This window comes from Vigna angularis, chromosome 10 (genome assembly GCF_016808095.1).
Source record: "Vigna angularis cultivar LongXiaoDou No.4 chromosome 10, ASM1680809v1, whole genome shotgun sequence".
In the NCBI taxonomy this organism is placed as follows: domain Eukaryota; kingdom Viridiplantae; phylum Streptophyta; class Magnoliopsida; order Fabales; family Fabaceae; genus Vigna; species Vigna angularis.
The window spans coordinates 31,439,090-31,454,112 of NC_068979.1; the positions used below are offsets into that span (position 1 = coordinate 31,439,090).

Consider the following 15,023-nt stretch of genomic DNA (forward strand, 5'->3'; position numbering starts at 1 on the left):
AGTCACTTATCTTTCTTGCAAATCGTCAAACTTTTGTTTTTCGAAAATAGAAATGAGCAAAAGAAAAAATGATGAATGATCAAAAGGAAAATTGGGATGTCAAGTTTTTCTTAGGTCAAGTGTTTAATCAAAAAATAACAATTTGACGCTTTCTCCCGAGACGTTTGTGCGCATTTTGCTTGAAAACCTTCACCCTTCACTGTTCCAAAATAAAGGATGTTCCCCAACAAACACTGTCACTGCCCTTAGTAATGATGTAAGCCTTTACACTGGGGCAGATTGACCTGGCCAAAATTTTCCTTGCTTGTGCTAGTTGTGTGATCCCTGAACCCATTGAGACAAATAAAAGATTTTTCAAAAGGAGAATAAGTCCACTAGATTGAAAACCCAAAAGGGCGGTCTAGAAAGAAAAGGAAAGGGAAAAATCACTCATGTTGAGGTCATCTAGTCGTAGAATTAATCTTTTGAAAAGAAAGCAATCAGAATTTGAAATGATGTGTGGCCATTTTTTTTCTTTACCAAAAAAAAAAAAAACAAAATATATCCATTGTCACCCCGTTTTGAGCCAAAAATAAATCCTTTTTCAAAATTATTCCCAAGCAAGGGTTGTCATCAGTATGAGTCAACTTAGGAAGCAGTTGAAGAGCACTCAATGATCAAACGGAGGAATCCTTCAAAAGGGTAACCAAAAAAAAAAAAAAAAAAAAAAAAAAAAAAAAAAAAAAGAGAACAAAAAATCACAAAGTGATGATGAAAAAAAATAAAAAAATGGAGTTCAAGAAAAGCAAAGTGCTCAAAATGTCAAATAGTTGACACAATGCCAGATGACAACCCTTGTTTCAAAAAATGTATCTGACAAACATTCATTTGGGCCTTTAACCCTTTCTTTCAATACCTTCTAGCCCTAGCCACATTACAAGCTTAATAAAGTCCACACAGATTGAATAATGTTTGCTCAAATTTTCAGAAAAGCTTAATTTTGCGATAAGACGAAATGACTTGCAATGTGTCAAAAAAAATATATATAACAAAAAGAACAAAAAATTTGAAAATGAATAAAAAAAAAGAGAGAAGAAAAAAAAAAGTAATGTCTCAGGAAGAGGGGATCTCTTTGCCAACGAGGCAAAAGCATGCAAAAGAAAATCAGACCAATTGGGGTCATCCTTTTAACCGATCCTTTTCATGCCCACTACCTCTTCCAAACTAAACCCTGGGCCAAAAAAAAAAAAAAAAAAAAAAAAAAAAAAAAAAAAAAAAAAAAAAAAAAAAACTGGGGCAGCTTTGTAGATCTCACCACGCGTCTTCGCCCTGAAATTTATCAACCCATAATTTCAAGACTGGGGCAGCTTTGCGAATCTCACTTGAACTTTTCACCCGTTTTCAAAGATCCATACCCTATGCTGGGGCAACTTTCGGGATATCCCGTTTCACTTTGACATTCACATACCACATCTTCGGCAAGGAGTGTATGAGGAATGATGTGCCCACGTGGTTGTCCTAGTCTTCTTCAAACCATCCTAAACATCTATCATTTTTCTCACTTGCCAGTAAATTCAAGCATGCGTGCATTAAGGTCACAAAAGAAAAAGTCAAAATGTAATCATATCAAATATTAGACCTCGAATGTATGACATTCCTCAATTTCACAAAACATTGAAAATAAAGATCAGTTTGATGATGATTGCAAGTAAGATGAATGACCCAAAAAAAAAAAAACAAAGCAAATGTTTTCCATATGTGTGCATTCATCCATCAAAAGAAAATCTTTTGGATCGAAACCCTCTTCATTGATATGAATGGTTGTCGAATCCTTCTTCAAAAATACAAAAAGAGTAACATTATGGTTTTCCCTTTCAAGTCATGTTGTTTCATGTTGATCATGTTTTTTCTCTCATTTTGGGGTTTTGTCACCCACATCTTTACACTTTGTTCACCGCCTTTAAGTTAGTGTTTCAACATTCTACCATGGTCTTTACACTTTGTTTCTCCTATCCTCATATTAGGACCTTCTCTTTGGAAATGGTCACAGATGTCTTTTCAAAAATCAAATTTTTGTCAAAAATTACAAAAAAAAAAAAAAAAAAAAAAACTATTTCACAAAACTACAAGTTCCAAGAATTCCAAAATTTGAAAGCCCAGTTTTACCTGGCCCCCAAAGCCCAGTTTTCACACTGGCCCCAAAGCCCAGTTTTCACACTGGCCCTCAAAGCCCAGTTTCCACACTGGCCCCAAAAGCCCAGTTTCCACACTGGCCCCAAAGCCCAGTTTTCACACTGGCCCTCAAAGTCCAGTTTCCACACTGGCCCCAAAGCCCAGTTTTCACACTGGCCCTCAAAGTCCAGTTTTCACACTGGCCCCCAAAGCCTAGTTTCACCTGGCCCACAAAGCCCAGTTCCCATACTGGCCCATAAGCCCAGTTTCGCCTGGCACCCTAAACTCAAGTTTTTCTTTTTGTAACGGCCCTCTGCTTGGCAATGGTCGAATTTTAGTTTTCTTCTGTGAGTTTGGCCCTCTGCGAGGCAATGGTCAAATCCAGGTTTTAGTTTTCTGTTATCGGCCCTCTGCATGGCAATGGTCGGATTTAAATTTCTGTTCTGTGAATTTGGCCCTCTGCGAGGCAATGGTCAAATCCAGGTTTTAGTTTTCTGTTATCGGCCCTCTGCATGGCAATGGTCGGATTTAAATTTCTGTTCTGTGAGTTTGGCCCTCTGCGAGGCAATGGTCAAATCCAGGTTTTAGTTTTCTGTTATCGGCCCTCTGCATGGCAATGGTCGGATTTAATTTTCTGTTCTGTGAGTTTGGCCCTCTGCGAGGCAATGGTCAAATCCAGGTTTTAGTTTTCTGTTATCGGCCCTCTGCATGGCAATGGTCGGATTTAAATTTCTGTTCTGTGAGTTTGGCCCTCTGCGAGGCAATGGTCAAATCCAGGTTTTAGTTTTCTGTTATCGGCCCTCTGCTTGGCAATGGTCGGATTTAAATTTCTGTTCTGTGAGTTTGGCCCTCTGCGAGGCAATGGTCAAATCCAGGTTTTAGTTTTCTGTTATCGGCCCTCTGCATGGCAATGGTCGGATTTAAATTTCTGTTCTGTGAGTTTGGCCCTCTGCGAGGCAATGGTCAAATCCAGGTTTTAGTTTTTTGTTATCGGCCCTCCGCTTGGCAATGGTCGGTTTTTAAATTTCTATTTTGTGAAGTTTGGCCCTCTGCGAGACAATGGTCGAACTCTCTTGTGTTGCATCAAGACATTTTTCTTTGAATTCAATTATCGTATTTGCTTGGATAAGTTTTTTATTCTTCCATCTTTCTCTTTTGGAAATCCAGACGAAATTAGTGTTTCTTTCTTTACTTAGCTTTTACTCCGATAATACGAAAATATCAACTTTTCATATTATCTAGTAAAATCTAAGTAAAGAGGGGCAGCTGTCAACACCCAATTTCGTCCGGATGACTAAATAATATAGGTCTCTCTTATTTTATGTTTTTTTATATAATTTTAATTCTGTTTTTGTTATTATTTGTTTTTTTTATTTCATTTGATTTTCTATATGAAAAAAAAAAAAGAGAAAACAAAAGAATAAAAAAAAGAGAGAGGCAAGATCATGGAGACCCTATTTCTCAAAAGAAGAAAAGGAAAAATGGTTCCTCCCTCACGGACACTGACACATGCACTGCCCTTTTGCTCTCGACCACCCCTCTGCTCCTCACACACCCGTAACCACCCCAACAACTTTTCCATTCACTCCCAATTCCTCATCTCCATTTTAGAATCCATCATTCACCTTTGGCCATTGGCCATTGCTTCAAACACTCACCATATTCATCTTCAGGTCCTCTTACACTACGGCCTCACCTTCTTCTTCCACTTTCATCACCCAACGACATCCTTTCATCACCTGCAATTCTAAGACAACAACACAGTACTCATTATTTTCTCTTCATACTTCACCTTCTTCATTTCCCCTACCATCTTCTTCAACAAAAAAATCATTTCTCCAACCTCATTCGTTCTATACTAAAGCCATCTCCAATCATCGGCAAAATGGAATCCTCAAGCAAGAAACACTGTACCTCCAGCCACGATGTCGTGGTCTAGTGATGGTGATCAACAGTACCGGTAAGGAGCCGTGTCTGGCAGCGATGCTGTAAAGAGGTAAACCCAACCAAGGATTTGGTCTCACATTGTACAAGGGAAAAGTGACGACAATGACACTGACGAAACTTCAGTCAGCGACGATGACGGCGGTTGGGCTCTGGTTGGGATGACGATGATGGCATGCTAGCAGTCAGTGTTTGGCGTGATGAAGCTCCAGAAGATTGATAGGCGTCTTGATGGTGGCTGGTTCGGTGAAGCGAGGTTCGCGTTGGAGAAGACGAAGTTGCTGATCCGCGGCGACGCTCTTTGCTCGAGGTAGCGTCACAACGAGCACCTGTAGCAGCGGAGGTGCCTACAACAGCGGAGTGGCGAGCAACGGCGATGATGTCTCGTCGTAGTTGAGTCTCGGTCCCACGCGTGAAAGAGAGAGCGCGGAAGGAGGAGGGTCGTAGAGGGCGACGGCGCTTCCAACATTGGCGTTGTCGCCGGCAATGTTCTTGGCCAGCCGTGAGGAACAGGGAGCGCGAAGATAAGAAGGAGGAGATAGACCTAGTGCCGTGGACGGTGGTAGCTCCAGCGGCGGGTGTCGTCATTGGCGACGCCGCGAACCGCGGCTAGCGGTGGCCGGTTGGAGTGGAGGCTGAGTCATGGCCGTGGGTGGCAGAGATGAGTGTCTCTGTGTTCTTTCATTCAGAGGAGAAGACCTGGATCTCGGCGTTGCTCACACAAATGAGATGAAGTTGGAGGAACCCCTAATGGGTTTCTGATTAGGGTTAAGAGGCCTTGGGCCTGGTGCGGTTTGCTTCCCTTCCCTTCCTGCCACACGCGTAACTCCATTCGCACCCCCTTCCATTTGGGTTGAAACCCATTTTGTTTCTGCAAACAAAAATAAAAAAAAGGGAATTGGACCTGAGCACGCATTTCGGGATGCACCTCCATTCTCATCTTTACACCTTGGCAGATACAAAGTTGGAGAAAAAAGGTTTTGGCCCAAACTAAAGAGCTTCAATTTTACTCCGCACCTCTGGTTTTTATCTTTGCACCCCTATTCTTGTTGGGCTGTTTCTCTTGCTTTATTTTTATGCTTTTGTTTCTTTATTTTTATTATTATCTGTTTGGTTATTAGTTTTTACTGTATGTAACCCCTTTATGATAGTCCACACGCTTTTGTTTTATTTATATCGGTTAGACTTGTTTGTTTCATTCTCCATAAAAATCAAATAAAAATATTTTGAAAAGGTTTAAGCACACGTGCGACCGCTCGCGTAGGCCTTGTGCTGAAAATCTTTTCCTTTTCTTTTACAAAAAGTTAAAAATCGAATAAAAATATTTTGAAAAGGTTTAAGCACACGTGCGACCGCTCGCGTAGGCCTTGTGCTGAAAATCTTTTCCTTTTCTTTTATAAAAATTAAAAATCAAATAAAAATATTTTGAAAAGGTTTAAGCACACGTGCGACCGCTCGCGTAGGCCTTGTGCTGAAAATCTTTTCCCTTTCTTTTACAAAAGTTAAAAATCAAATAAAAATATTTTGAAAAGGTTTAAGCACACGTGCGACCGCTCGCGTAGGCCTTGTGCTAAAAAACCTTTTCCTTTTCTTTTACAAAAGTTAAAAATCAAATAAAAATATTTTGAAAAGGTTTAAGCACACGTGCGACCGCTCGCGTAGGCCTTGTGCTGAAAATCTTTTTCTTTTCTTTTACAAAAGTTAAAAATCAAATAAAAATATTTTGAAAAGGTTTAAGCACACGTGCGACCGCTCGCGTAGGCCTTGTGCTAGAAAACCTTTTCCTTCTTTATTAAAAATACTAAAATATTCCCAAACTACAAGTAATCTCTCAGCTAGAACTACGTAACCCTGATTTCTCTTTTTGAATGAGAATACGTAGGAGCAAGGTCAATCCTTGTCGGGCCCAAAAAACTAAAAAATATATTTTGTTTATTTAGAATTTTATTTTAGGGGATAGTTAAACATTTTGAAAACCACATCACATTCGCGCATTTAGTTAAAGGTACTGCCCTCGGGCAGGCGCTGTAGGGTGCTAATACCTTCCCTACGCGTAACCGACTCCCGAACCCAGAATCTGGTTTTCGCGGACCGTGTCTTATTATTTTATGGTTTTTCCGTAGTTTTCCAGAATAAACTATGGTGGCGACTCCAAAATCTCTTTTCGAAACCCGTTTCTTTTTGGATCGTCGTCCCGTCGCGATTCCGGTTGCGACAGAAGGTGTTTTTGTTATTGTTATTTTCTATTCACTTTCATTGTAATTGTGAAACTATTTTAGTGAAAAAGTTAATCACTATTCATAGTGATTAATGACTGGACGTAGAATCTTTTGATTCAAACCAGGATAAAAATCATTTGTGTGATTTTTCTACTCCTTACACTCTTATATTTTCTGCTCATCAACTGTTTGATAAAAAGTTTATAAGAAAATTAAAGGAACCATTTTTTAAATTGACCGAACAAGCTATTTGCTTTTAACAATTTGTATTGTACTCTGTTTTAATATTTTCGCTGCATAAAATCGGTACCGATTGTTTCAACAGATTCAAGGTTCCCTATTGTCATGATTTGGGGGTTTTGGTTCGTGATTTGATATGGCGTTGGTTTCTGATTTTTTCTTGTTGTAAGTGTGGTTGCCATGGTGGCGCAATGGTTCACGATGTCATAGCGTTTGGTTTCATGATGTTGGAACTTGTTGACGACGTCAATGGAGAAGATACATAGCGACGCAATGAAGGAGGTGATTTTTGCAGGTTTGAGGTGCGATGATGGGTTTCGCGAATGTCCAAGGAAGATGTTGTGGTGGCGCGACTTGTAAACAATGACATCGTTCTAGATTTGTTTTTCATGTGCCGCCAGTGTTGTTCTGACATGGTGGCTGTTGATCTAGTTTTTTTGTGCAGGTTGGGATGAAGATGATGATGATGTGGAAACCTACCATTGGTTTGGCTTGTGTGTTTAGGATGCTGCCACATGGCAATATTTGGTTGAATATTCTTTTATAAGTAGTAGGACGGGTGTAAATGGACATATAGGAGGTGTAGAACAAATTTTGTGGTTGGCCCATTTGGAAATGTAGTGTATAAGTAAAATGTAGGACATATTTTTTCCGGAATTTATGATTTCATATTTGTTTTATAACTCAGAACAATTTAATTTCACATTTTGAATTAATCAAAATTTAACTTTAGCTACATCAACAAACAATAGAATATCCAAAAATAATTTGTGCAACTAAAAATAATTTTTTAAGACCTTTTAATCCTCAAACTCGATAAGTCCAATTGTCACAAATTCTATTCAAATCAATTATTTAAACACAAAAATTTCTATCAAAATTTTGAAATTAAACCTAAAATGTGGGCATAAATATGCACTCATCCTAAAGTGCTATCAATAATATCTAAAACTAAAGTCCTAAAGGTCACTTCGAAGTCTCTCAAATCTGTCCAGAGTGCTGATATTTATAAACTCTGACAATGTGGCTCAAGCGGTGATCCATGGCGCCAACCATGAGGTTTCCTCCCATTGTGAGTTTCCTTGATGGCTTAAGCTGTGAATATTTAGGTTGGAGTTACCTGACATTACTTCATAGTGAAGAATTCTCCATGGCTCAAGCCTCAGGCTAGGATCAAAGGAAATCTTCTTTGTTGGGTTTTCTTTGTGCTCAAGCCCTAAAAAATGGCGTTGCAGTCGTGTTGTGGTAGATTTCATTAAAAGTGTTTGAATTCTTCTTCTTTCTTTAAAATGAATACTTAACTCCCTGGATTCTTCTAATCCTACAAAACGAGTGAAATTTTTGTAGCTATCAAACATTTTATACAAAATCAAAGCAAGATAAGTGTCAAATCATCATTGAAATCTACTAATACTAGGCACTTGTCAAACTAGAGGTAAACTTGCTGCCAATTGGGAAGGTCTCTTTCATGTGGAAGACTCTCTCTAAAATGATCCTTACAAATTAGAAGAGCTTGGAGGAAAGCTCGTCCCAAGAACATGGAATGCCACGCACTTGAAAGCCTATTACAACTAAATGTGTCATGTTATATGAGCCTTTTTCTTATCATCTTTGCTTTTAACTTTTAAAGATCTATTATAAGGATGTGTATACTCTTTTTTATTCGACCAAATTTTTCCCTAAGGTGGGTTTTGTCGGGCAAGATTTCTAATGAGACATACCTTGATTTCTAATAAAAACCCCCATTTTTGATTCATGTTCATTCCATAGAAAAACACAAAGTTGACACTCAAAGTTATTAGATTATAACATGAGAAAAAGACCACATAGTTGACACTTAAAATTACTAGATTGTAACATGAGAAAAAGACTACAAAGTTAGCACTCACAATTACTAGATTTTAACATGAGGAAAAGACCATAGAGTATTAAGACAGGATCGTCTAAAGAATAGACTATCTAAGCAATCTAGGTTTTAAAGTTTAACAAAAAGCGCTAAATGAAATATTGTTGTATACGAGAAGTTGTTTAAAATAGTAGCGTCCAATGAAGAGCTATTTTATAATGTTTGAAGTCAATCTTATAAATAACATTTTCTAGACCAAAATATTTAAATGAATCAAAAAATCATAAACAACATCTGAAAGAAAGTATCTCTCTTTGAAATCATCTAATAAACTATATAAGCAAAACAAGCTAACGTCATATAAAAACAAAAGTTTGTCTCTTATATAACACTAAAGTTAAAAGAAGTCTTTATTTAATACAATGTTATATCAAGCAAAGCCTTCTAAAGAAAATATTGTCTGATGAATGGCCGCTAAATGCTTTAGCCTTTGAAAAAGATCTTATATTTATACCATCTAATGATTATACATGTTATATGTCTTACCAAATGATGTATTTATGAATGAAATGAAAAATGATAAAATGTCTTGAACACACTACACTGTCTAACGCTTATCAACATTCAAAACATTTAATATATGTACGAAAAAGTAATTTAATGCTTGTATACTTTGTTTCTTGATATTCATGTAGACTAATAAAGTAGAAGATATGATCAGAATCACCGTATCGAAGAAAAAGATATTGTGAGAGAATAAAAACATTATGAGAATTTTTTCTTTGAAGCCATCTACTTTGTCATATCGTACAAGCTCAAGCTTCACTTAAGGCTATAAGAAAAATCTTTCAACCCTACAAAGTAGACTAAAGTCTGACTTCACATCTAAAGGCTACTAGTTCTCCAAAAGTAAAATTTTCTGTCTAACGGTCATCGTTCAAGAGAACTATATATATAGAAGACAACTTGAAGAGAAGTAGTCGTTGATGATAGCGCTAGAAAGATAGCATAAGAAGAATATAAACGTGAAAAAGGAATAAAAAGAAAAGCTTGTAGTGCTTATATATCGTTTGAAGCTCAATATCTTTTGAGAGAAAAATCTTAGCAAAATATTGAACACCTCATACTGTCTATATCCTCTCCTTGAGAGTTATCATCTGTACTTTTATTCTTAACACTGCTTGTGTTGTAAATTTTGAAGAGAATTAAAATACTTGTCTAGACGTGTTGTATATGTTCAAACTAGAAGTGGTTAAACTTAGTCTAGTCGTGTTGACTAGGGAACCAAGAGTGGTTAGAATAGTTATTGTAAACCAAGAGTGATGAGAATACTCGGTGAGATCGTGGACAGGTAAAACTCATGTAATCTTGAAAAATATTAGTGGAATATCTTAAGAGTTCTTACGGGAGAACTTGATGTAACTCAGGTTGAGTGAACCAGTATAAAAATTTGTGGTTTATTGCTTTCCTATTCAGAACGTTTTCCATTTACTCATCTTATAAAACCCAACATACGAACATCTTATAATAGTTATACATTCTCTTTAAAAATTATTAGACACTGCTTTGTGAAATAATTTAAAAAACACTATTCACCCCCTTTAGTGTTTTTCCTATGCTTTCACGGAGTTTGCACTCAAAGTTACTAAATTGTAACATAAGTAAAAGACTATAGAATTGGCACTCAAAGTTACTCGATTGTAACATGAGAAAGGACCACGAAGTTGACAATTAAAGTTACTAGATTATAATATGAGAAAAAAAACCACGGAGTTGGCACTCAAAGTTACTAGATTTTAACATGAGAAAAAGAACACTTAGTTGACACTCAAGTTATTAGAATTGTCACATGAAAACAAATTACTAGAACTGCAACATAAGAAAAACCTTCAAGCAAGGCCCTAAAAGCCCTTGAATTAGGGCAAATCAACAAAATGAAAGCTACCAGGTACATAGGAGCTCGACATCCCAATAATTGACTACAAAAATGAAAGCTATCAGATATAGAGGAGCTCAACATCTCAATAATCAAGTACAAAAATAAAAGCTACTGAGTATAGAAGAGCTCGACATCTTAATAAACAAGTAAAAAATGAAAACTACCAGGTACAAAGGAGTTCTGCATCCCGTGTCCAAAATACAAAAATGAAAGCTAATTAGCATTACAATACACGAATCACCTAGGCCATCCATCTCGATCTTCACCTTATCCACTCTCACTTAAATTCTTACAAAAGGCATTTTAAAAAAGTTCTAATGGTTTGTTAAGACAATTAATGATCACTTCCAAACTTAACATATTGTTTTAATTCATTATAAATAAAAATATTTAATTATAATTTAAGTTAATATATATATATATATATATATATATATAGATTTTTTAATACTTTATTCATAATTATTATTTTTTTAATTCAAAATTACATATAAAGTTAATTAATTTTATATTTGTTATAAAAAATATTTATATTATTAAATATTAAAATGTTATAAAATAATATAGTTATTTATAATTGTTAATAAAAAGCAAGATCATTATATTTTTACAAATATTTCATTAATTATAATATTAAAATTTATTTACCATTTTCGTGCATTCCACGGTATAGGAACTAGTTGATTTAGATATAGCTGCATTGCCGACTATTTGACGCTTATCAGCAATATCGATAGCAATTGGCAGATCTGATCTATCTGAAGGTTTCACCAACTGGTGATGAGGATGAGGTCTTCATCTTGCTCCTTCTTCCTCCTCCTCGTACTGGGCCTTCTCCCCTTGTCCCTCTCAGAGATCCGCTTCTCTGAGGTTCGAAACGACGATCGGCCCATTGTTCCCTTCGATCAGTTTGGGTTCACCCACAAGGGTCGTCTTGAGCTCACTGTTTCCAGAATCTCCCTCTCCAATTCCAATTTGGACCTCTCAAAGGTTGGCTTCTTTCTCTGCACCCTGGATTCTTGGCTCCATGTCCTCCAGCAGCTGGAGGATGGTGAGATTCGGTGCACCCTTCAATCAGATCTCGTGAAGTCCGTATACACCTTTAATTCTCTGAACGGCAAAGAGTCTTTCAACATCGAGTACAAAGAAAACGACGCCGATCAGTACAACCTGGTGTTCGCCAACTGCCACCCTCAGCAGCTGAAAGTGAGCATGGATGTTAAATCTGCCATGTACAATCTGGACGGAAGGAGCAACACCCGCGATTACCTTTCTGCTGGGAGAACCATCCTTCCCAAGGTCTATTTCCTGCTGTCGCTGGTGTATTTCGCTTTGGCTGCTATTTGGATCAGCGTGCTCTACAAGAAGCGATTGACCGCATTCCGCATCCATTACTTCATGCTTGCCGTCGTCATCTTGAAGGCTTTGAATCTCTTGTGTGAGGCCGAGGACAAATCCTACATCAAGCGCACAGGCAGCGCCCACGGCTGGGATATCATCTTTTACATCTTTAGCTTCCTCAAGGGCATTTCTCTCTTCACTCTCATTGTCTTGATTGGCACCGGCTGGTCCTTCCTCAAGCCCTTCCTTCAGGATAAGGAAAAGAAGGTTCTCATGATTGTCATCCCCCTTCAAGTCATCGCTAACATTGCTCAGGTTGTCATTGACGAGAGTGGCCCCTACGGCCACGACTGGGTTACCTGGAAACAGGTCTTCCTCCTCGTAGATGTCGTTTGTTGCTGCGCCGTGCTCTTCCCCATTGTCTGGTCCATCAAGAACCTCCGTGAGGCTGCCAGGACCGACGGCAAGGCCGCTGTTAATTTGATGAAGCTTACCCTCTTCCGTCATTATTACATCGTCGTCATTTGTTACATATACTTCACCAGGGTTGTGGTTTATGCCTTGGAGACCATAACATCCTATCGCTATTCTTGGACCAGTGTGGTTGCTGCTGAGTTAGCCACGCTTGCTTTCTACATCTTCACCGGCTACAAGTTCAAACCTGAAGCTCACAATCCTTATTTTGTCATCGATGACGAAGAGGAAGAGGCTGCTGCCGAGTCATTGAAGCTTGAAGATGAATTTGAATTGTAATTCTGTCAAAATACAAAAACATTGAGCTTTTCCCGATTCAGGTGTTGAACAACTCGGTACGATGTTCAGCAATGCTCAGGTTTCATCTCAACGACAGTTAGAAATTTTTAAGTTACATTTTATGGATATAGTCATTATTCATAAATCATTGTTCTATATTTTGTGTTCTGGACTCATGCCAGTTTTTTGAACTAGTGTCATAATATCCTAAAACCCTTGTGTAGTGCTATGAACATATATCACGTCGTCTAAGTATTGATACGGATACCTTACAAACATTTTTTTGTCATGATTGTTTTTATTATAATTATCTTCTACCTTCAAACTTCGGTTGCATTGGAATTTGTTCGATCATTAGTACCATTACTCTAAATTTATCGGAAGCATTGGTATTATCACTGGACTTCTGAGTTTTCTTGAAGGTATAGGCAGAAGTGTCAAATCAGCTTCATCCCTGCGCTAATAGTATGAAAGAATCACGGTTGTTGTTGTGGAATTTTATCGATACAATAGGAAATCCGGTATCCTAGGTTTGGGGTTGGGAAGGGGAAATTCTAAAGTGGGTACCTGGGCCCTAGCAGCATCTATCCCCCAACCCTGTTCAAGACAAAACTTAATGAAGTCTTGTTCTGATGTGAGAAGGAATGCAGTGACACTCCAATTCTATTACAGAAATGGAGGATTGGATCCTCCGGAGAATGTAAGAAGTACAATTGGGGTTCTTTTTCACTAGTGAGTCTGTTAGCGATTCAGGTAGGAATTCTAACTCACTCGCACTCTTACCCTCACGGAAGACAAACACCACGGAGTATGGGATGAATAATGGGTGTGTATTCACAAGAAAGAAACTAGAATACAAAATAGTCTAGGAGCTTAACCTCCTTCACCAGGTGCTAAGACCGGTCAACAAATCAACAAATGTCTAACTAACTAACTGATACAACAAAGAGGTCCTTATATAGGCCTCTTTCCCCAAACCCACTTAACTGACTAGCAGTTAAGTCCTCTGTTTTCCCTTTCTTCTCTCATAGACCCTCCATTCTCTAACATTACTCCCCCCTGAAAACTGACCTTGTCCCCAAGGTCGAACTCGGGGAATTGTTCCTGCATCAATCTCCGATCCTCCCACGTTGCACTGTCTGCCCCTCCATCTTGCCACTCTATCAAAACTTGTTCACGTTGTTCCCCCTCTTGCTGCTGGACTCTTCTATTCAACACCTTAGTTGGCCAGCACGTATATCCCCCGACTTGCAAATCTGCTGGCAGCTCAGCTTCCACCTGCTTCGTCCCAATCGCCAATTTTAGCTGAGACACGTGGAAAACCGGGTGAATCCTGGCGGTCGCGGGCAATTCTAATCTGAACGCCACTTCCCCTATCTTTTGGAGCACCTTGAAGGGCCCACAGTATCTAGCCGTTAACTTCGGATGCAATTTCACCGACATAGAGGTTTGTCGGTGGGGCCTTATCTTTAGAAACACCCAATCATCTACCTTAATGGTTACCGGCCTTCTCTTACGATTTGCTTGCTTCACCATCGCGTCTTGCGCCTCCGACAAATGATATCGCAGCTGCTGCAACGCTTCATCTCTTGTTTGTAATTCTTGGGCCACAGCTTCCACCATTGTTTCTCTCGGAATAAACCTTGACAGCGACGGCGAGGCTCTCCCATACACCGCTTCAAACGATGTGCATTTGGCAACTCCTTGGTAGCTGGTGTTGTACCAGTACTCCGCCCATGGAAGGACCACATTCCATGTCTTAGGTTGCTCGGAACAAAAACATCGTAAGTATCCCTCCAGCACCCGGTTCAGCACCTCTGTTTGGTCGTCCGTCTCCGGATGGTAGGCTGTGCTCATCCGGAGATGGGTCCCCTGCATCTTAAACATCTCTCTCCAAAATGCGCTGAGAAATAAGGGGTCACGATCACTCACTATGGTCTTGGGAATCCCATGAAGCTTTACTACCTCTCTCACAAAAACTTCCGCGACTGTTCAAGCAGTGTAGGGATGTCTGAGCGGTATGAAGTGCCTGTATTTACTCAGTCGATCGACAACCACCAATATAGCGTCATGGCCTTTGGATTTTGGGAGCCGCACAATAAAGTCCATGCTTACGTCCTCCCATATAGCTTGTGGAATGGGCAGTGGTTGCAACAGGCCCTGCGGTGATGCCGTCATGTATTTGTGCTGTTGGCACACCAAACAACAGTTGACATACTCTGTCACTGATTTCTTCATCCCGTCCCAGTGCAGCGACTGTGCCAATCTCCGGTAAGTTCTATAGACCCCCGAATGGCCCCCCGTCGGTGTTGTATGAAACTCGGCCAACAATTTCTGTACCCACTCAGACTTTGCCAGAATAACCAGCCTCCCCTTGTAGTGCAACCGTCCGTGTGACTCCTTCTCTGATTTTATTCAAGTCATCATCTTCCTCCACTTCTCGCATCACGTCTTGAAAATCTTGCCAATACGACCTCATTATCCCCATCAATTCAACACCCCCGTCGTCCCCTTCGATCTCAGCCTCGCCCTCCAACTCCTTGCTGCCTTTTTGTGACAGCGCGTCAGCCACCCGGTTGCTGGCTCCCGT

The 15,023-nt window shown here is 39.2% G+C and overlaps 1 protein-coding gene across 1 annotated transcript; it reads left to right on the plus strand.

Annotated features, from left to right (window-relative positions):
- Nucleotides 1-11,010: 11,010 nt before the first annotated feature.
- Nucleotides 11,011-12,758, plus strand: LOC108335816 (protein CANDIDATE G-PROTEIN COUPLED RECEPTOR 7). The gene has a single exon (XM_017571987.2). It carries the CDS (start codon nt 11,120-11,122, stop codon nt 12,431-12,433), a length of 1,314 nt encoding a protein of 437 aa, XP_017427476.1. The 5' UTR covers nt 11,011-11,119; the 3' UTR covers nt 12,434-12,758.
- The last annotated feature ends 2,265 nt before the right edge of the window (nt 12,759-15,023 follow it).

Bases quoted from the DNA above. Each gene is read 5' to 3' on its own strand.
- LOC108335816 (XM_017571987.2), top strand. From the start codon at position 11,120: ATGAGGATGAGGTCTTCATCTTGCTCCTTCTTCCTCCTCCTCGTACTG.